This window comes from Marmota monax, unplaced genomic scaffold (genome assembly GCF_021218885.2).
Source record: "Marmota monax isolate L192 unplaced genomic scaffold, Marmota_monax_Labrador192_F-V1.1 WCK01_AAM20220418_F8-fsc00040, whole genome shotgun sequence".
NCBI lineage: Eukaryota > Metazoa > Chordata > Mammalia > Rodentia > Sciuridae > Marmota > Marmota monax.
The window spans coordinates 5,298,259-5,320,409 of NW_026692782.1; the positions used below are offsets into that span (position 1 = coordinate 5,298,259).

Consider the following 22,151-nt stretch of genomic DNA (forward strand, 5'->3'; position numbering starts at 1 on the left):
GTCTTAGTTTTACCCTTTTCTTGTTTAGCTAGGAGCCTTGTACCATGGAATGAGTTTCTGAGAATACTTGTGCTAGGATAACAACTTACAATATTCTTTCACTTCGATACTGGAGTAAAAGTTTTGAGTAGGGAAACAAAAAACAGTCAACATATCTTTTCCCAATTAATCTACACAGTGATTGTGAATTTTTAGAAATGAATTTAAAATCACTAGTAGCTTTAATGAAGGCAAGAAACAGCATTTACGTAGTGGTCAAATCCTTCATTATATTAACCATGGTGTACAGACAGAGGCTAAACAAGTTTCCAACATTTGTATATAATTGCTTTTAAAAAAATCACTCAGTATAACTACTGTAGTTGATTTTTTTTCATTAACTTTGCAGATATGCTTGGCATTAATGAATCTGGACATTTCAAAACATTCCAAGACAGAAAAGACATCGTTAGACCATCTTAAAGATGAAAGTTAATTTATATTTTAAACAAATCTACTCTGGCAGACTAGTTTATTAATAAGTCATCCTCTAAAAAGGCTTTTAGTGTGCTAGAAGTAAAGGTTAAAATAGGAAATATGAGCTTTAGGAAATAGTCAATATATTCACTACAGGGAGAAAGCCAAACTAGATTAACAGGCAGTCGATTCAGTGACAGGCATCAGCTGTCACACTACGTTACTCAGCTGTCATCCCATGGCTGGCATGTCCCTTTAAGCCAAACTGGCAGGTTGCTCCTGACACACATATATGGTGGCATATCACTCAGAAGTTCATCACTCCCACACACAGAGAACAAAAAGGACACAGTACAGTCATGTCAGAGGTGAGATGAATTCAAATTTTTCACTGTCAACTGATTTTGCTGGTGAGAAATAGTGAGTTCACATGACAGTTTGCTATTTTGGCTTTTATATATTTTTGTTTATTTTTTTTTAAATAATCTGCTAGCAATTTTGAAAGATGCATCTACTTTTTCCACTTTTAAAGATTGACTGCATGACAAGCACACACAGGTTACAGGATATATTCATACATTGGCAGAATATTTCAAATACATACAGGTATTCTCCAGTCTTTAAAGAATATGTAAGAATCAGTAAATTTGTGATTTATGTTTTCTCTGCCTATCCTTGCCATTTTCATTATTCTTTTATTTTTTTTTATTGTTGGTTGTTCAAAACATTACACAGTTCTTGATATATCATCTTTCACACTTTGCTTCAAGTGGGTTATGAACTCCCATTTTTACCCCATATACAGATTGCAGAATCACATTACACAGCCATTGATTTACATATTGCCATACTAGTGACTGTCGTGTTCTGCTACCTTTCCTATCCTCTACTATCCCCCCTCCCCTCCCCTCCCCTCCCCTCTTCTCTCTCTACCCCCTCTACTGACCTTCATTTCTCCCCCTTGTATTATTTTTCCCTTTCCCCTCATTTCCTCTTGTATGTTCTTTTGTATAACCCTGAGGGTCTCCTTCCATTTCCATGCAATTTCCCTTTTCTCTCCCTTTCCCTCCCACCTCTCATCTCTGTTTAATGTTAATCTTCTTCTCATGCTCTTCGTCCCTACTCTGTTCTTAGTTACTCTCCTTATATCAAAGAAGACATTTGGCATTTGTTTTTTAGGGATTGGCTAGCTTCACTTAGCATAATCTGCTCTAGTGCCATCCATTTCCCTGCAAATTCTATGATTTTGTCATTTTTTAATGCAGAGTAATACTCCACTGTGTATAAATGCCACATTTTTTTAATCCATTTGTCTATTGAAGGGCATCTGGGTGGGAACTAAGCAAGAAAAAAAATTAAATAAAGATAATTAATCTCTAAAAGAGTAACAAACACCAAACTGCATAAGAAAGCATAAATTAATAGAGAATTAACATCATAAAGTTAATTTTAGATTAATTTATCATATCTTAAACCCCATTCCCTTAACTCTAACACTGAATATTATTGGTTATGAATTATGAATGATAAAAACAGAACGGATGGGTGGTAAATTATATTTACTATTGCTATCTTGTCACTTGGTTGCATTTCCTAATTCACATAGTTCAGCAGTAAATGTTTAAAATATATTATTTTATCATAAGAAGCTTTAGAAAAAGCCTTCCTCATGAGTGAATATAGATAAAAATCCTCTTCATTAAATGAAAAAAGACTATTTAAAATTTTTTTCTGGTGCTACAATTACTCTGAAATAGAAACACACTTCTTATGAAAATGTTTATATAATGATGATTTGTTGTATTTAAAATAAGACCCAATAGAATGAACTTCAGAATGTATTATGGTCAACTAGACTTTCGAGAATGGTATGAAAACCTAACAATTGTAAGCAAAGTAGCTTAGAGAACATTTGTTCCCTTTTGTAACTGACTGGTAAACAAATGGACTGCTCAAGGACCCACCCTATGGGGTGAAGTTGCCTGATTCCTCCTTTCATTGGTACCTGTCTGGATGGCCATGCATGGGAAGCACCAAAATGTTAAAAGAACACATGTATTATTACAGAATAATAATACATGTATTCTTTTAACACACTTATGGTATAGTCAAAATAATTCCAACACATCAAACTTCATTCTAGTAGAAATATCATCTCACTAGCTAATCTTTCCAAGTGTGATTAGTTTCAGGACCTCATAGGGCATAGCTGAGCTGTAGTAGTGGTAACTGAAAGAATTCCAAGTAAAACCAATCATATTTTAATAGTTTTTTTCAACCAATTATTCTTATTTCTGTTGTGCTGAAAAAATAACTTTTCAAATAATATTTGGAAGAGGAGGAGGAGAAGAAAAACAGGATAAATTGAAGAACTAGAAGATGAAGCATTATTATTATATTATTATTTATGTAGTCATTATTTTCTAAGTATCTGTTATTTTTTACTTTTCCAGTTTGTCTGTGTTTCCTGCCTCCCTCCATTCCCACATAGCTTGTTTCTTATTTTAGTCAAGGTCCCATGAAAGTTAAAAGTCATCAATTAGGCTGCTAGAATATATTTATGGGTTAATCTATGCTTTAGCCAAGATGCAAAACTGGACTAATCAAAATTGTAACTAAAAGCAGCAGAGGGAAATTATGTCCAGAAAGGTAGCATCTAAAACTGAGCTCCTTGTGTCAAATGGTCATATGAAAAGAGAAAATTTCATTAAATCATTGGAATACTTAAAATGAGCCAGATGTTTTACATCATGCAGACAAAAAAAAAAGCCCATATTTTTTTAACTTAATAGTTTGTCTAGAAAATAGTGAATACATTGGGGTCGTTTGAAGATATTTTTAATAGAGATAATTAATTAACTATTCTAATTAAAGTAAATTCAGTTTTGGATTTTCTTTGTGAGAAACAACAATATCATAAAAGAAGAATTCCACCAATATGTTCTGTATTTCTTACTTATGAAAGGCCATCAAACTAGCAGGGTATGGGGGAGAAACCTTAACAAGCATGATTGACTAATGTTGTCCCTTTTTCCCTCTCAGGATCTAACTTCACAGACTTTTCACAGAATGAAGAATTCAAGAAAAAGGGAAAGGGAGGAGGATGCAGAGTATTCAACATTTCTTAAAATGTCTGCATAATCAATTAAATAATTGAGAATTCAATCAATTATTCATTTGAAATTTTCTGACATTTTCATAGAGTAGACACACAATGAAGAAAAATTAATAGTTTTTATTAGTAGAAGAAACAAATATTTTGTGAAGAGAAAAAAAAAAAACACATTTCTCTTCTGTAGATGGAAACGAACCCCAGTCTTGGGAATGGACATGTCTGTTTTCCATTCTGTGTTAGATGAAGAAAAGTTCTATTATTAGGAGAAGGGAGGTGGTATTTTCCCATCAGAGCCTGTAGCATACCTCTGAGACTATCAGAGGTCATCAGTCTATGAATAATACATACTGGTTGGAACTGAAGTGGCAACCTGTAACAAGTTCTTGCAAGATTCAAAAATAAAAATTTTCTCTTTGCAGAAAGCTTCCTTATCTGTAGGAAAAAGAAGTAAACATTCCATGCAACAGAACAGCAACATATAGGAAAGCAAATATTCTCAAACCAAATCCTCAGGACTGAAATTAAGAGATACATACAGTACTCATGCACACACACAAACACAGCATACACAACATAAAACTATTCAATAAATTATCACCTTTAGAGAGCAAAGATAAAATCTGAGAGCTACAACACTGACTATAGCTCTTTCCATAAATATGCAAATATTAAATCTTACTAATATTGAAAACTTAGAAGCAGGATTCAAAACTGTATAGGAATATTGTAGTTACATTATTACTGATAATTAATCACACCAATATTTATACATTTGTTAGGGTGATATTAGATTGAATGTTATCTACAAATATCAACAACCATTCCATGAGAAAAACTGTGTAAAGAAAACAATGTTTATGAAGAAGTATGTGTGAGAGAAGATGAGTGTGTCAGTCAAAATCACTTGAATTTATAATTAGAAATATTGAAATAAAATTATTTTATCTTACTCTGCATTTCTATAGACCAAAATGAACTGGGAGAAGGCAAACTTCAGTTTCATTCTATTTTTGTCACTAAGAAAGTCACTAGGTCTATCAATAATAGTTAGATCACATTCCCATTAAATTATCCCTGAGGGAGATTGCTATTGAAAGTTTTCTTTTTCAAATTTGGTGTTCTGATTATCATAGAAGTCATTACTGAGTCTTTTCACTGTACAGGGTTGCCTAACAAAGGTGCACTCCATGCTCAATGCCCACTGCCTAAAGTTATTTCCAAATTGTGAAAGTTATAGAGAATTTTTAAAAATCCTGTCAAGTTCTCCAAATGATGCTGTTTTGCATGCATAAATTTCTACTAATACTTCTTTGGGCTTAACCTATTCTAAGAAAAATAACTTTGTTCTGAGAGGTATATAGCTAACTTTGCCTTATCACTTAAACTAGATAAACTGTATTGTGTATACCTATGCAGGCTTATACCCCTGTGTTCAAAAACGATATCACGTAAAATTGAGTTTTATTTTATCAGCATATAAAATAAATCATTATTATTAATCTAATAACAAATCTCCTTTAGCAATTCTTGGATTAGATATCTTCTAGAAAATGCCCATGTTACTATATTCTGAATTATCTAAAAAATGAATAGACTTATAATTCTAGTTAATATCCCAATAGCCTTATTTTGATATTCCTAATTTCTTTATTTTCCTAAATATCAGTTCCTTCATTTGTTCTGAAAATATATTCTGGAATAATTACAGTGCATCAAACTTTGATTTTTGTAAAGCAGGTTAAAAGCTTTTCTGCTTATAAAATCCATTAACTTCCCACATTTCAAGCTATGACATTTTCATAACTAATTTATGAAGCTTAATTAGAATTGATATATAAGGATTTCTTAGTTTCATGAACATGGAAGTGACAGAAATCATTGATGTTAATTATTCTGCTAATAAGTTCTTGGAAACATCCTTTTGATTCCATTTCTTAAATCTAAAAATTACTTATTTAAAAATCTGGGGTTATGTGTAAAAATAGATACAATCTACATGGTTATTTTATTTGATAATGGTATGTTAGAAACAGCACTATAAGTACTTTATTTCATTGCATACATTAAAATTTAAATATAGCTCTTCCTCTCTTTTGTTATGTATGACTTCAAGGAAGTTTAAATTTATTTTCAAATTGCTTTCCTTTCCAAATACTGTGGGATAACTTATCACCAAATACTGTGTTTTTTATTGTTATTGAATTCCTTTGTAATTGTTATTAGGAAAAGAATAAGAAGAAAATAATTGAACACGTTATGTTATACCCCTTGTTAAGATTATGTAAAGCCATAACTACTTTTGAAATTTTAAAACACTGGCTATAAATGTTACTATTTAAGACTAAGTTCCCATAAAATATCTTTTGATTCTTATTTTATTGTCTGTAATAAGATAATTACAAATTAACTTGTTTTGATTCACTTCTATTGATTTTTTCTTATATTAATATTGAATAACAATAAATATAAAAACTCAAAATTTTCTTCACTTAGAAAAGATCAAAGTCCATCAGGCAATGTTTTGCAAATCTAGAAATATTTTTTAAGACAGATAGTTGGAAATATTATTTAAGGATTTTTCTTCAAAGTTACTTTATATTTAAATCAGAGAAATGCTCTGAGATAAATTGGAGTTTACTATAAGACACGGTCTTCCCACTTTAGCAGAAGTATTTTAGTGTTTTTAAATGGTTAATATTTTATCATCTACAACTTTTTGCACCATGAAGTCATTAAACTATATTTATGGTACAAGAGTCTATTTGCTGTAACTTGCTATTTTTTTTTAATTGTCACACTATTTTGTCCAAATTTCTATCATTATCTCATTATATTTAAATCTTTCTTGATGTGGGGATATTTATGAGAGTCTCCCAAAAGAATGGGATTTCTTAGACAAACAGGACAGTCATGTTAATGACTCTTGATCTCTATGCCTGATTGTTTTCTAAAGAATCTGTGACAATAAAACTAATAATGCACTTTAAAAATCCCCCAATAATGGATTTTAACATTAAAAAAATCCTTCAATTTTGTTGTGAAGTATAGTATGACCGTGGTTTACATAGTTACTTTCTAATAAATGTAGTTACAATAAAATATATGATTTTTGACAAATTATTTTATGACACTTAAAGCATTATTAGAACTATTAAATAATATTTTCAATGTGAATAAACCTATTTATTAAAATGATGAACTTTTGTAGGTTATAATTTTGTAAGATTATCAGTCTAAGATCATTTAGTTATCTAAATCCTTATTTACATCCATCTCTTTATGGTACCACAATGGTAATTTACTACAAATAGAATGTTTTTACCTTCTGTTTTCTTGAGCACACACATTCCCCACTGACAGAAACTCCCAGGAAATAAGCTGTGCAATAGGTATCATCCAAAACCATAATATTTTAAATATAAATATGGCAAAATACAAGGTCTTTTCAGTGCATCAAAAGGAACATTGAAAATTTATACTTAATGATGATTATTTCACACTTTACAAAAAAGTAATCTAATACAGAAATGAAAAGCATATCTATTGTTTTTCAGGTCATAAGGATGTTGAATGGCACACATTCATTATTAATGCCCCTTGCAAAGGTCATAATCTGCTTTTATGGTTAAGAGAATTGTCTGTGAACCAAGACAGAATAGGGTTTAAATGCTTTGTGACCCTGAGCAATGTATTAACTCCTCAGCAGCTCATCTTTCAAATAAACATAGAAATGAACATACCAATATAATATGAATGTCCAGAGTTTAGTTTCCTCCTGAACTTCATTGTTCATTTTATTTAACTACCTTCATTCCATCAGTATAAGCTAGATTCTTCTAAAATAAAATAAATACTGCATGTAGCATGTGTGTGTGTTTAAATACTAAAAACAGATAGTTTTTTAAATGATTGTATTAGTGAACATGACTTATAGCAAATAAGTTGCTTAGTATTATTGAGATACTCAGCTAATATTGCAAAGCATCACTACACAGAGAAAACAATAAAACCTATTATCTTCTCAAGTGATAAAAGTACCATCTGCATTCATGTTTGTATTCTAAGAATTTAAAAAGCACATTTATATTGCACTAGTAGTGTTCTAAAGATTCAGATCTGGCTTTTTATTTGGAAAATTTTGTCTGACCAAAAATAACAGAAAGTGATTTTAATTGTTGTGAGAATTGTTAAATTTAATCATAATTTGAATTCAGTATGTATAGTATGTATTTTTAAAGAATCTTGAAGTATGTTACCAAGGTAATGTGCAAAGGAATACTTTGAATTTTATGATAAAATTGCATTGCTTCATAATTTCACTTTTTAAAATAACTATTTAGATGGCTTGAGGTAAATAGCTTTGTCTCTACCATGTCCATGATATTTATACAATAGTGAAGTCTAAGAAAGTCTCTTTTATTGAAATAAGATATTCACATTCTACTTTTAAGAATATAAATCTTAAATAAATGCCTAAGAAGAATTTTTAAAAGGTAATTAAATCTGTGAGAAGGCAAGGGAACAAGAGCAAGTAAGCTGAGACCCATTGTATTTTGAATGCACTTTTATGTCTGAATTGGAACTCAATGGAGCTTGTGAACCATTAACTTCAATTACCCCCCAAATCCCAAACAAACCCTGGACATTGTAAATCTCATTAATTTTAAACTCAGGGGGACTGGAGTAAATGGACTTCGAATTAACTCAATCCAAATTACCTAATATTAAAGCATAATTAGAATTTAGTTGCTTTAAATTATTTGTTACCTTTGTGCAAATGCAGAATAGATTCCTATACTGAGGTTTATTACAATATTATCTGTTCTTGAAGTTTTGAAATATTGTTTTTATAATGAATCATTCTGAGATTGAGAAACTAGGGAAATTTCATGTTTCTATATGTTTTTGTAAAATTGGGCAAGTTTTTATTTATTGTATTTTGAATTGGTTGCCAATTTCCAAACACAGAAGTATAAAACATTAAGTATACCCCATCCTATGTTATTTGTAATAAAATCATAGTTCCATATTTCTCAGCTACAATCATGCCTGTAGCAACAAGGCAAATATGATGTTGTTACTGGCCTAAAGATAAGAATGTAAATATAGCAATAACAAGAAGAAATATGTTGCAAAATGAAAGAGTCTAAAAATAAGAACACATTTAAAAAAAAATGTTGAAAAATATTCCACTGTCTAGTAGTCTGGTATCATTATTCCCATATATCTGTAACAAGTAGTCACTGCTTGAAGTATTATATCATTATTTTTGTGTTATTTGTACCAGACTTTATTTATACAAAATCTAATCATTTGGGGTCAACCTTTCATCAGTGCTCCTTTTATTAATATCTTATGCAAAAAATGTTAATACTAGGATAAATCATCATTTATTCTTTGTGCTTCCAAGTTTATCAACAGTAAACCGTGAAGGAAAGATCATAAACTTAAGCCAATCCATGTTGATCAGTAACATACACATACAACATGTTAATACTTATACCTGAGAAAAAATGTGCTTTGAAGCCTTTCTTGGATACGGTATTGTCAGATTTGAACTCAATCCTCATGTTGTTGTACTGGGATGTGATCACTTCCGGCACTTCTGCGCCACAGAATTTACCATGCAGTTTAGAGTCAGAGGAAAGACCACTCCAGATCTCCACATAATCGTATTTGCATACCTTGAAAAAAAAAAAAAACACAGTGGTCCTAGTCACTAGACCAATAGTACCAGATGATTGACATTTATTTGAGAAGTATATCAGGTTTTTACCTGTTTACTCCCATGGCAGTCAAACTGGAAATGACAGGTTAAAGAAAATCAAGAACATGGTTCAACTCTGAGATAAAAAGTATGAAAGATAGAGAATAATTTTGTTGTGAATGTCTTCTAGATTGTATATACACTGACATGCTTGTTTCTTTGTGGCAAGTGACTATATTTTTTCAAAAAAGACAAAATCATAAGGAGAATTCAGATGAATATTTGTTGAGATGATGGTGGTGATGGGCAGAAGAGCAGCAGTTTGTCACTTTCTCATTTTTTTAAAAAACTTTTTATTTATTTATTTATTTATTTATTTATTTATTTATTTATTTATTTATTTAATTTACCAAGGATTAGACTCAGGGGCACTTGACCACTGAGCCACATCCCCAGCCCTATTTTGTATTTTATTTAGAGACAGGGTCTCACTGAGTTGCTTAGCCCCTCGCTGTTGCTGAGGCTGGCTTTGAACTTGCAATCCTCCTGCCTCAGCCCCCTGAGCTGCTGGGATTACAGGTGTGCACCACTACTCCTGGCTTCATTCTCTGATTTTTTTTAATTGCTTTAAATTTCAAAAGGAACTGCAAAAGTATTTATATAGTATTCTATTTTCTACAAAACATGGCAGGTCATGTGCATAATATTAGTATAATATTATATAATATAATATTAGATTGAGTCTATCAAACACTAGCAACAGAAATAATCCTTTTTCCATTGTAGAGATGAGAAAACTGAGGTTCAGAATTTTTTTTATATATAACTTGTCCAAAATATAGTTATCAAACATGGAGTATGGGGGTGGACAGAGTCTGGCTTAGTCCTGTTCTGTGTCATGGAAATATGACATTCTGATCATAACAACACCATTACTCACTTTCAAAGGGAAAGACAGACCCTTGGTATATAATAAAAAAAGTCAGTTTCCTTTCAAATTTATGAAAATTACTGTTTCTTAATTTTTCCAAGTTTGTAGGTATTTAGTATTTGTAGGTTTGCAGCTGGATCACAAACCAATAGCAATTCTATTCAGTGGAATGGAGGCAGGAATATATACCAAATTGAGATCTACTCATTCTGATTTATATGTAATACACTAACAATACCCAAATGGAAGAAGGCAAGTGAGTGCCAGGTAGTCTTAAGCAATTTATGGCTCTCAAATGTTCCATGATACACTTTTCCAAAGTTCCAACAGGGCACATTCTAAAGAACACATCTTACATGAATGACCTTATTACATAAATGTGTAATTAGAAAGGTTTAACAATGCACACGATTGAACCTTGGGGCATGATGTGTTCTTTGAACTATGTCAACTCAAATTACTGGTGATATTAATTAGGTGATAAATAAGCAAAATGATGCTAGGAAAAATGAGATAACTTTCTACTTACTTTGTTAAAACTGAGGTTTTTGTTTAAAGATGTCTCCAGTATATTATAGGAGGATACTTATAGGGCTAAAGTTCTTTGCCATTGACTTTCCTTTGGTATCTCAGTATAAAGAAGAAAATAATTAAGGTTTAAACTTAACCCATTATTCTGAAATTCAAGTGTTTGCTCAGGCCTCTGATTATAACAGCATAGATATGCAGAAAACATGGAGAATTCTGTGATGGCTTCTCACAGGGTACCACCACTATAAACAGAGTTCTGGGATATGTTTAAATAAAGTTTGTAAAGGGTCCTTATGTGAACTATGACCATTATTATGAGAACAATGCTTTTAGAAGACAGTGCCCCATTTATGTAAATTACTGCCCTCCTTCATCCTGAATATAAATCTCTCACTAGTCTTCTCAGAAATATGTACCAATTAATGAATTCAAAATATCTCACTTGCTGCAACTAATAGCTTTAGGGAAAACTGAGAGTAGAAGTCATTCAATACTCAGTTCATATCAAATCACAGGAATTGATAGAAAATTCCATTTTCAAGAATTGTAACTCAATAAAAGCTTTTCCAAAAATACCATAAAAAATTTCTCTTCATTTTAACATTTCCCCAAATTTGAAGTAGTCATAAAAGGAAAAAGATGTTCCATGTGGATAAAATATATTAAAATGATAAACTGCAGTGTATCCCATCATAAAACTCACACATAATGTTAAAAAATAATCTCAAAAGATCCATTGAGTTTTAAGATTCTACAATTATCTAAAATATATAAATTCAGACTTTAGTCTCCTTTAAAGGGGAACAAAAGTCATCTATCTATTGTAACAAAACCCTAGAAAGAGATTTTTAAAATGCACAGAAATACTTTGGCTACTATAGACAGAAAACAGATTAAAAAGAAGGAACAAATAGGAGGTTAAAAAAAGAACAGGCAAAGATAAGTATATAAAAGCAAAGTTATATGTAAAGTCCACAAATGTTCCCAACAATGATTGTCCCAGATATATTTCTGTTCTCACACTTTGTGTTTTGACAGAAATATAACAAAGACAAAATAATTTTTATGAATTTTATCATGTTTAGAAGTGTTGAATCATGTTCATTGAAGAGCAAGCAAAACTGAAATGCAGAAAAAAAATAAGAACAGAAAGTAAGAATGATCAAACAAAACAAGTGTTTATCACGTTTTCTCTTGAATTAAATCAGCATTGACCAGGATATTTTTTTGAAATATTCTTATTTCCGAGTTTGGCAGCCCATTTGAATTTAGTGTGTGTTTAGTGTCTATTAGCACAAAGGATTTTTCAAATAAATGATCTCACTTATTTTAATGTGACCACCTGACAGAAAACTGTATCTTTGCAATGTATGCTATATTTTGTAAAGAAAAGATAGTGTCAACTAAGTACAAATGTTACTGAGGCTAAAAAACAAATATTCCTTTTCTTTTCTTTTGCAGTGCTGGGCAGTGAACTCAGCCAGTGAGCACAGTAGGTATGCAGCCTACCACTGAGCCACATCCCCAGCCCGTTCCCTTATCGATGAACCAGGAGCAAAATTCATAATGAAATGCCACACAGAGAAGAGAACAGAACTACAATGTATCACTGTCCCTGGGACAATGATTATTGGGACTATTTGTGGGCTTTATACATAATTTTGTTTATGCATATCAATATTTGCCTCTTGTTTTTAACCTCCAATTTTTCCTTCTTTCTAATTATTATTTCTCTTAATTCTTCATTAATGGAATATATCCATTCCTACAAAATGTTCCACATTCTCCCATACTTACATTTTTGTGTGGATCCTGATGTTATTTTTTTTTAAAGAAAGTCTATGTGGCATGAAGTTGACCTTAAATACTCTATAATTATTTAATAAATCAGGAAAATAGTGTGTATTAAATCTGCTGAATAAAAACTCCCTCTGGCTGATTTTCAATCTCCCAGAAATTGTCTAAAATATCATCCAACATCAACAACAATTATAATCAGTTGCAGAAATGAGCAACAGAACAAAGAAACATTACAACACCTACATCATTATAATAGATCCTTTTTTTCTTTTCCTTTTTCTTTTTTTAATCTTTGCCAGTTTGCCTTAGTAATTCCCAAAGTATGATTCAAATGCATGGTATGTATGGTTCACTTACTTCATTTCCTTCTAATTCAAAAAACTCAAACTTCATAGAAATTCTGTATTGAGTTGGTGCAACCACTTGCCACACACAGTTTTTGTTGGGAGGGTACTCTTTAGGCCAGCCGGGGGTAGTGATGGTGCCATTGAGCTTGGATAGAAGTCCTCCACAAGCAGCTAAAAAGAAGGAAAAGGTTTGCTTATTAACATCACCCTCTTATGACCCCCTTTTCCACTGGTATCTCAACATCCCAACGTTAAATTTCAACCATCTTCAGGATTTCAAAATCTAATAACTGCACTCTCTGCTCCTTAGCTTTTAATACAACTATTTTAATCATCAAATCCCATTTATAAATTGCTATCTTATACCTTTAGAACAAAGTAGATTATGACTGTACTACCACATTTTAAATCACTTGAAAGTTGGTCAAGCAATATAAAATGGGTTTCTTAACTTTTAAATGAGTATAATGACTACCATAGTGTCTTGGCTACTATAGAATTAAGAAAAAAACATATTTTTTCAAGAATTGATAAGGCTGTTGTGGGAATTAAGAAATGTGCATCGATAGATAGATATCATAATACAGTTTCATGGCAATAAGACCAAAATCAATTATGTATTTTCTCAAACTATTTTTTTCCAAAACAAGTAATGCTATTATCTAAGCTAACAAACAAGATAAATTGCGGTAAACAGAACATACTTGTTCCCAAAAAAAAATCTACTTAACAACTGGTTTTCTTTCCTTTGGGATGATCTATTTATATTTCTTCTCTTTCCTATTGATACCAAAATTTGCAAAATCATGTTTTCCAAGAGCAAGTTGAGAGAAAAGGACATATATTGTACACAGTATAATTAATTAACTCCTAGGGAGTCCAGAGTTACATAAAGATAACTGGCCTCTTTCTTTGCCTTTGTGCACATATGCATGTGCATATATATTGCCATATTTATAAGTATGCAAAAATACTACCTGAACATTCACTTTTATCAGTTTTTGGCAAATGACCATGAAGTAAAATGTATGTTTCTAGGACCCACATATAAATAATGGTCATGTTCTTTTATGATTGATATACATTGTTCTTTTCTGAAATAATACTGCATCTTCTTTGTAACTATGTCATTTTCATTCTAGGAGAGGAGGATTAGTGGTTTAACAGGTAGGATGGAGACTTTTGAAAGCCAGACAAAGTTCAAACTCACAAGAAGAAATAGGGAGACTGATTTTTTTTTTTTTTTTTAAGAAATAGGCCATCAAGGGTGTGACACTTATTCCTTAAGCAAATAGTTTTGCTGCTTTTGCCACTTTCATCCTGTTACAGACACAGTGGAGAACAAGGTGCTCACTTTCCAGAGACTTGCTTCTTGGTGAGCAAAACCAAAAATAAATTAGTACATGAATACAAATAATAGTAAATTGCTACAAGTTCTAGGTAGATAAATTTAACAGAATTTTTAAAGAGAGATAAAATAGAAATTGACCATAGGAAGGAAGAGCAGTCAATTTCTTCCGTCTGTTAATGAAGGTCTGTAAGAGGGTGGAGGAGAGAAGGTGAAAAAGAGGAAGCTTTAAATTCCTAGGAAAGGGATCTTAAGCCATGGGAACAAAACACTGTATGGCAAACCTAACGTTAGAGCGTGAAGGGAAAATGCAGAAAACCATGACAAGTGATGATTTAAGAAATCATATATTCATAAGATGTGCATTTAGCTTTATGCTAAATGCTTTGCTCTGACTGTGCTAGATGTTAAAGATACAAAGATGGTTCAGGTTCTGGCTTGTCATCTTAATAAGGGAGACATTCATAGACTATGTTAAAAAAAAAAGATTAAAACAATGATGAATAGACCAATGGATGGATGCATGGAGGGATGGATACAAAACTAGATCTAGATAGAGATAGAAATCAATATGTATGTATGTATGTATCTATATCTATCCATCCATCCATCCATCCATCCATTATGGGCCTGGTGACCAAAGAAGAAAGGGACTGATCTCTAACAAGAATCCAGGCAAAGATTCACAGCAGCCCTGACTGTGAGTGGAGTGAACATGAAGGAAAGAGAGAGACAAGAGAATGAGAATGCATGAAGGAAAGGGATGGGCAGGGGTCTCCAGGCAGGCAGCACTGTGGCAATCCAGCCCTACCCTCACAGCTTCTCCGGTCAGGCCCCAGTTCGTAGCCAGGCTCGCAGGCGCACTGGTAGCTGCCCAGAGTGTTCAGACAGCGCTGCTCACAGCCTCCTCGGTCAGGTTTGGCACACTCGTCCTCCTCTATAAAAATGGTGAGAGATACAGAACAAGTAGAGCGTTTTGTCTTTACATGGTAGGGTGCAAAAATTTTTGTAAATATGATGCTTACTGGCTCTAAATAAAACAAAGACGATTCATTTCTTTGGGAAAGGAGCAGGAACAATGTATAAGCCCTTGATGGATCACACAGAAGGCTCATGTTGCTGTAATCTCCTAAGAATTGTGGAAGAACCAAGAGAAAACTAGGACAGGGTCAATGGAACAGTACCTTCTCCAAGACACAGTGTGTGTGTTTGTGGGTTTTTTGTTGTTTTTTTTTTTTTTCCTGAATTTCAGGTCAAATGAGACTGTCAAATCTTAGAGGTTGTTCAGAATGAAATAGAAAAGCTTACTGAAAAAGCATAGTTTCCCTATTAATTTCATAGTATAATTTGCTAGATGAATCTCAAAAAATGATTCTAGGGGCTTCTGAAATATAGTTCAGTGATAGAGTACAAGCTTAGCATGTGTGAGACCAGCCGGGAGAAATCTTCAGCATCATAGACACACACACATAAAATTATTCCTTCATACTGGAGATTGAACCCAGGGGTGCTCTGACACTGAGTTAAAACTCCATCTCTTTGTATTTTTTATTTTGAGACAGGGTCTCGCTAAGTTGCAGAAGGTCTTGCTAAGTTGCTGAGTCTGGCCTCAAACTTGTCATTCTCCTGCTTCAGCCTCCCATTACAGGCATAAAAAGTTTTTTTAAAAAATATCATTATTAAGAAATATAATGTGGCAAATATATTATAAATTAATATTCTTACAAAAAAATAACTTAAAAGTTGACTGGATCTCTTTAAAGTGTTTACTATAAATACTTATATTCACTGTTTCTTATAAGGACATTTTGATGTATAACATAATAATTCAATATTTTCACAAATGTATATGCTACTTAAATTGTATATGAAAATGTCTGAAAAATAGATACTATTTTTAAAAATGTATATGACAGAATACTCCATATCTTGCTTTCCAGAAATAACTTAATGTGAATTAGGCAAATTGTAAATATCCTCTGGTGAAATTATCTGTCAGCAAAACACTAAGTATTTTTTGATAACCAAATACACATAAATATCACAGGAAAAATGTTTGGCAGCCCATTTTTTTTCTGTGAAATATAACACATACAGAAAAATTTTACACTTTGATGGATCCATATAGTTAGAGCATCAAGTTTTTCTGTATTTCAATTCATATGATGAATACTTAAGTAACTCTCAGGGAAAATTCATTTACTGTTGTTCTTGAAATAAGGAAAATATTTAGATGTCTATCAATAAATTTTGACATATACATATTGATTGCTTCATTTATCCTATAAAAAGCAGTGTAGAGATAATTGTTTGCTCCACCCATAGGAAATTTTATTCAACAATGACACACTTAATATAAATGTCTACGAATTTCCCGTAGCATATTTGATGTTTCTATTTACATAAAAGTAGTTTTCATTTTACCTTCATAAAATACATCAAATATGTGAGATAAAAATAAAAATGCAGTTATGCAATTCAAAATTAAAGCTGATCAGCAATAATTCTTTGTCATAAAGACATTTTAGGCATCAGAATAATTCGCTAAAGAAGATGTAAATTCTTTCCAGTGTGGAAGAACACCATTCTGGAAGTGATTCTTTAGACATGCTGGCACTTGGAGATAAACTGATGTGTCAACTGATGTGTCAATAAATTCCCTTCTGGTTACAGATTTTTTGTTTATTACATGTACTCATGTACTGTAAATATTTTCTTCCTTTCTGTATATCCCTTTCTGGATTTTGTTATTTTGACTATTTCATAAAGAACATATGGTAGCCATCCTAACAGCGTCTCTGCCCTGTGCTATGAAGTTCCAAACTCCAGTATTTCACTAGTTACCTTTCTCATCAAAATTCACCAAATATCTTTATAAACAGTGCATACTTCAACTTTTAATACAACCACAGGCCAGTTTTCCCCCAACTTTAAGATCAATAATACAATTCTCCCTGAAAAAAAAAATCTCATGTTTGCACATTACTGCAAATTACCTTTGAAAAAGTTAGCAGCAAACCCTGCCTTATTCACAGTCCCATCAGAAACGAATTTCATCCACAAGGTATTGGAGGTAGATCTTATGTCTTCAGGTTTATCATAACCACAGAAACGACCTATCACAGGGCTATTATCGCTGTTTCCATCTCGAACTTCTAGGTAGTCATAGGCACAGTTGTCATGTCTTTCAATCTACAACAGTAAAAATGTGTGAACATGACCTCATTAATACATAAAACAATTTTATAAGATTATTATGTACTCTCAGTGCCATAGAACTGATTTGTTAATACAAAAGTTACTTAAGTGAATGCAGTAAGTATTTTTCATAAGTGCACATGTTGCATTTGAATAAAGGACTTTTAAAATCATAAAATTGTATGGAAATATAACCATGTTGGTTAGGGTCAGTAGGAAAATCTGAATAAAAAATCTGATAACATGTGATGACAGTTCTTCCTTGTGTATAACATTCTTTATCCATAATCAGCATGGCTAGGTATAGAAAGACTTCTATCTTGTAGAATCAGCAGTGGTTTCTATTTAAAAAAAAAAAAAAAGGTCTTACTAAATTGCTTAGGGCTTCACTTAGTTGCTGAGTCTGGCTTTGAACTTGTGATCCTCTGGCACAGCCTCCCAAATCTCTGGGATTACAGGCATGTGCCACCATATTTGGCTGGCTTTCTTTTTCTCAAGGTAACATGGTCTTGTCTGGATGAGCCCTTTTACATTGACACACTCTTTATAACCCCCATAATTTCCCTTTCCTTAATGACTAAATGCAAATATTAGATCAGAATGTCAGCCTGACTCTTGTTCATGAACCTGACACTTCATAGAGTACACTTGTTCATGAACAATCTGGCCCTTAACTTCTAAAAACAACAGAACAAAAAATGTACAAATTACTATAAAAATAATAAGACAAATTCTGAATAAAATTTTTACTTTTAACATTTTTTTCATAAAAATCGGGTATTATCCCTGAAGTCTCAACTGTTTATTAGGTATTTGAAGTTGTAAAGGAAAGGCATCCATAATTTAAAAACCATTAACACTATTACATCTTGTCAACTACTATTCAACATATAATTCATTAGTTGATGGATTTCTCCCATTATAAAACTAATATCAGAAATTCTACTTATTCTGGAATTAGATTCATTCATAGAATTACAATCTGAATGCATGAAACTGCTGATATAGTTGGTTGAAAACTCCCTTTCCCAATCCATCAATGCATTACCAGTGATAGTCTTCAAAACAAGTAGCATAAAGACAACCAGGAAATAAATTTATTAGAAGCACAAATTTAGATGTAAGAATATGTGCTATATTTGCCATTTTCTTTCCTGCAACCACAAAAGAGAATTCATTCATTTTTTCAACAAACATTCAGGACCTACTCTCAGCTAGGTACTCTTTTCAAAATTTGGTGTATACCATTTAGCAAAATATAAGAACTTTGCCCTTCTGTATCTTACATTCTTCTAGTGGGAAGATGGAAAAGCAATAAGAGTACATAATCAAAAAATATCAGAATATATTAGAAAGTGCCAAGTTCCATGAAAAAATATGAAACAAGGTAAGGAGTATGAGAATTGGGAATGGGGTAGTGGTAGTAATTCTTAGTGATATTAAAGGGTAGGGGGTCACTGAGCATGTGAATCATAAACGCACACATTTTTCCTAAAAACAAAAGAAAAAAAAATCAACACTAAACAGTAACAAGAATGCAGATGAAAAACCAACTATCTATCCTCAGCTGCTTAGAGCAACATAGAATAAACTGCCCCAATTCATAAATCATATTGGAAAAGGGTAGGAAAAGAACAAGACAAAAGAGGAAAGGAATTGAAAATGCACAAGAAAAAAACTCCTTGCAGGAGAAGGTCCTTTAATAAAAATTAAATTATATTCATATTAAAAGGCATGCTAGAATAAAAATTAGTAAGCTAATTGCAAAGGTCTTACAATTAGTATTTTAAGACAACAGTTGCATTTAAAATTGTACTACTCACAGGCAAACAAAATAGACACTATTAAAAATGAAAAAATTTTTTTCAATGATTAAAAAGAAATTGATATTTCCCTGTCCATCATACACTCAGTCCTTTTAATCAATAAACAATAGATCGCTTTAAATTTTAATTTCTAATATATTCACTGCTTAAACCTGAATATTTAAATATGTTATATACAAAGTGTAGATATTCAGATATTCCATGGTTAAATGTATAAAAATGTCTAACTTTAGGACTAATTATACTAGTACCTACTTATGGATTTCATTTTATTTATATACTAAATATTATGTACCTGGTATTAGGAGGTAACACAGGAGAAATATGGACTGCATACTCACATAACAGTGTTTTACTGATCGAGTTGTTTAGAAATGAAATGTGCCTTTTATCTATATGAACTTAACATATTTAGAAATGCATTATGCCTCACACCAACCCTAGATCTCCTCTCAAAGATTGGATGATGGTGTTTGTATACCTTTCCAGTTTAAACCTGTGTGGAAGGCAAGTACAATGAATGTGATTCACTGCTATTAATTATGATTATTCTTCATCAAGTGCACCTACTTGACGAATGAAAGCATAAGTGAAATTGTGAGTCATTTTTATGTCATTTGTGCAATATTTTCTCCACCTGTGCCATATCACTTCATCAATGGATATATATAATAAATGTGCTGAAGATACAAAGTTAATTAAGTCCACTGATGTCACACCAATAACACTAAGCTTCTTGAAAAAAGGAACAACAAAGTTGATGATATATAAAAGCAATAAATAAAAAAGAAAAAGCAGTTTCTCCTTGAATTAAAACATGGACACAGTTCAAAGAGCTGAGAGTCAGGTGCAATGTCATGCACAATCACACACATAAGAAATATGTTTTGTAATAATGATGCTGATTTATTACACACTTTAATGTAATCAGAGCATAATCTACATATGAAAGTGGCAAGTTTATCACAAAGTGAACAGACCCAATATGTCATAAAGAATACAGTGAAAGTGATAGTAAGTTCTGAACATAAACGATACTTGAAATAGGTCCAAATACACAAAAAAGGAATAACACCACCAAAGGCCAGCCAGAGGGGTTAGTGTTACATTTCATTACTCAGTGGGGATCTCTACCTTTAATAGCCAGCTAGAGAACTAAGAAAAAAGTGAGTTTTACTGTTTAGCAAAAAGTAAAATGAATTAAATTGGGCTAAAAGTGGTCAACCTCTCATTTTAAAACCACCAATTTGTACAGAGCTTCTTGAGCTGTTCTTGCAAATGAACTCTAACACTGAAGGAAAGCCAGTCCAAGAGGAAGGGGCCAGACCCAGGCTTTGCATCCAACATACATTATACAAAATAGTGTATATAGAAATAAACATATGTAATTATACCTGTACTCAGAGCAATATGATTCACAGCTAAAAGATGGAAGTCCTTGTACAGGTTAATAAATATACATACAATCAATTGCTATTTAGCTTTATAAAGGAAGGAAATTTTGATATATGTTACATATATTTTGATATATTGTAATATGGATGAAACTTGACATTATGCTTAGTGAAATAAGCCGATTATGAAAATAATAAATTCTATATGTAAGTCTGCTTATATGAGATACCTAGACTCACACATAGAACAGAAATTTACAGAGAAAGAAGAAAATTATTCCTGCCAGGGACTGGGAGAGGAGAGAAGGGAGAAGGGAGAAGGAAGATTGAAAGAACTATTGTTTAGTTGGTATAGAATTCAGTTTTGCAAGATGAAAAGAGTCCTAGAGATTGATTGTCCAATGTGAAATGTACTTAAAACTACTGAACATACACTTCAAAATGATTATGGTGGTAAATTTCATGTCACGTATATTTTACTTGTTACATAATGTTATAATGCAGCTTTAAAATCTAATCTAATTACACAATCAAATGTAAGTAACATTTTGATCAAAATAATGCAACTTTTATACGTAATATAACTCATAATGATATATACTCAGAACAAAGTTAAGGTTGCTTTTTGGTCTTGAGGAAAACATTAAGGAAACTAATACAAGCAATACAAGTGAGCATTTATCATTAAATATTAAGTTAATTTTAATAGTGAGAAAAATCAAGTAAAATCCAGGAATTAATGCTATCAACAAACAGAATCCTGAACAAAAAGGGGAAAGGCTTAATATAAATAATTATGTTTAATTTTGTTATTCTATAAAATTAATATTTATCAGTAGTTGCATTTGATATTGAGTTAATATTAATACATGATTATAGCTATAAAAGGGGAAAATATACTCAAAATGTTAAAAGCAACATTCTGGGTCTTGGTTAGGTTTGTTTTCATGTGAATTCTTTATTTAAATGCCTCGACTTCCTTTTTTGTTTTCCTTCAAGACACAAGCATTTTACATTTACTCATGAATTTAATAGATTTACTAATAACTTCTATGCACAAATAGTATGTACTTGACAGTGTGTAACATCAATGAATGAAGTAGACGTGTCCCAGACTGACTGACATGCAATACCATAGGCAATACCAGATACCAATACATATGAAGACATTTGGGAGGGAACAGCATTGGACACAAGGAAAGAATACTGAAGAATACTATGGTGGTTCTTGACTACCAGGACTCAGTGATAAATACACAGACTGGTAACTTTGTTTCAATCACAATGCTACCAATTTTGTGAACTGAGGCAAGTTTATTTAAAGTAACAAATGCAAACCTCTCAGAGTTCAATTGTAGCCTAAATTACAATTTCTGAAGAGCTTCTTAATTCTTCTCTTCTTCAGTCATTAACCAATACATAATCTTAGCTGCACACCCCCCAAAACACTGCATAGCAAGTAGAAGAACGTAACTAAGACATCCTTATCTTGGCTTCT

The 22,151-nt window shown here is 31.9% G+C and overlaps 1 protein-coding gene across 2 annotated transcripts in view; it reads right to left on the reverse strand.

Moving 5' to 3' along the window:
* The window catches only part of Tll1 (tolloid like 1), a 210,635-nt gene that overhangs the window by 22,282 nt on the left and 166,202 nt on the right, over positions 1-22,151 (reverse strand). For both annotated transcript variants that reach the window (XM_046447878.2, XM_058580376.1), the window contains 4 exons: positions 17,232-17,427; positions 15,047-15,172; positions 12,898-13,058; positions 9,075-9,255 (listed from right to left, as the gene is read on the reverse strand). In XM_046447878.2, the coding sequence (XP_046303834.1) occupies positions 9,075-9,255; positions 12,898-13,058; positions 15,047-15,172; positions 17,232-17,427 (664 nt within the window). The remainder of the gene's footprint in view (positions 1-9,074; positions 9,256-12,897; positions 13,059-15,046; positions 15,173-17,231; positions 17,428-22,151) is intronic.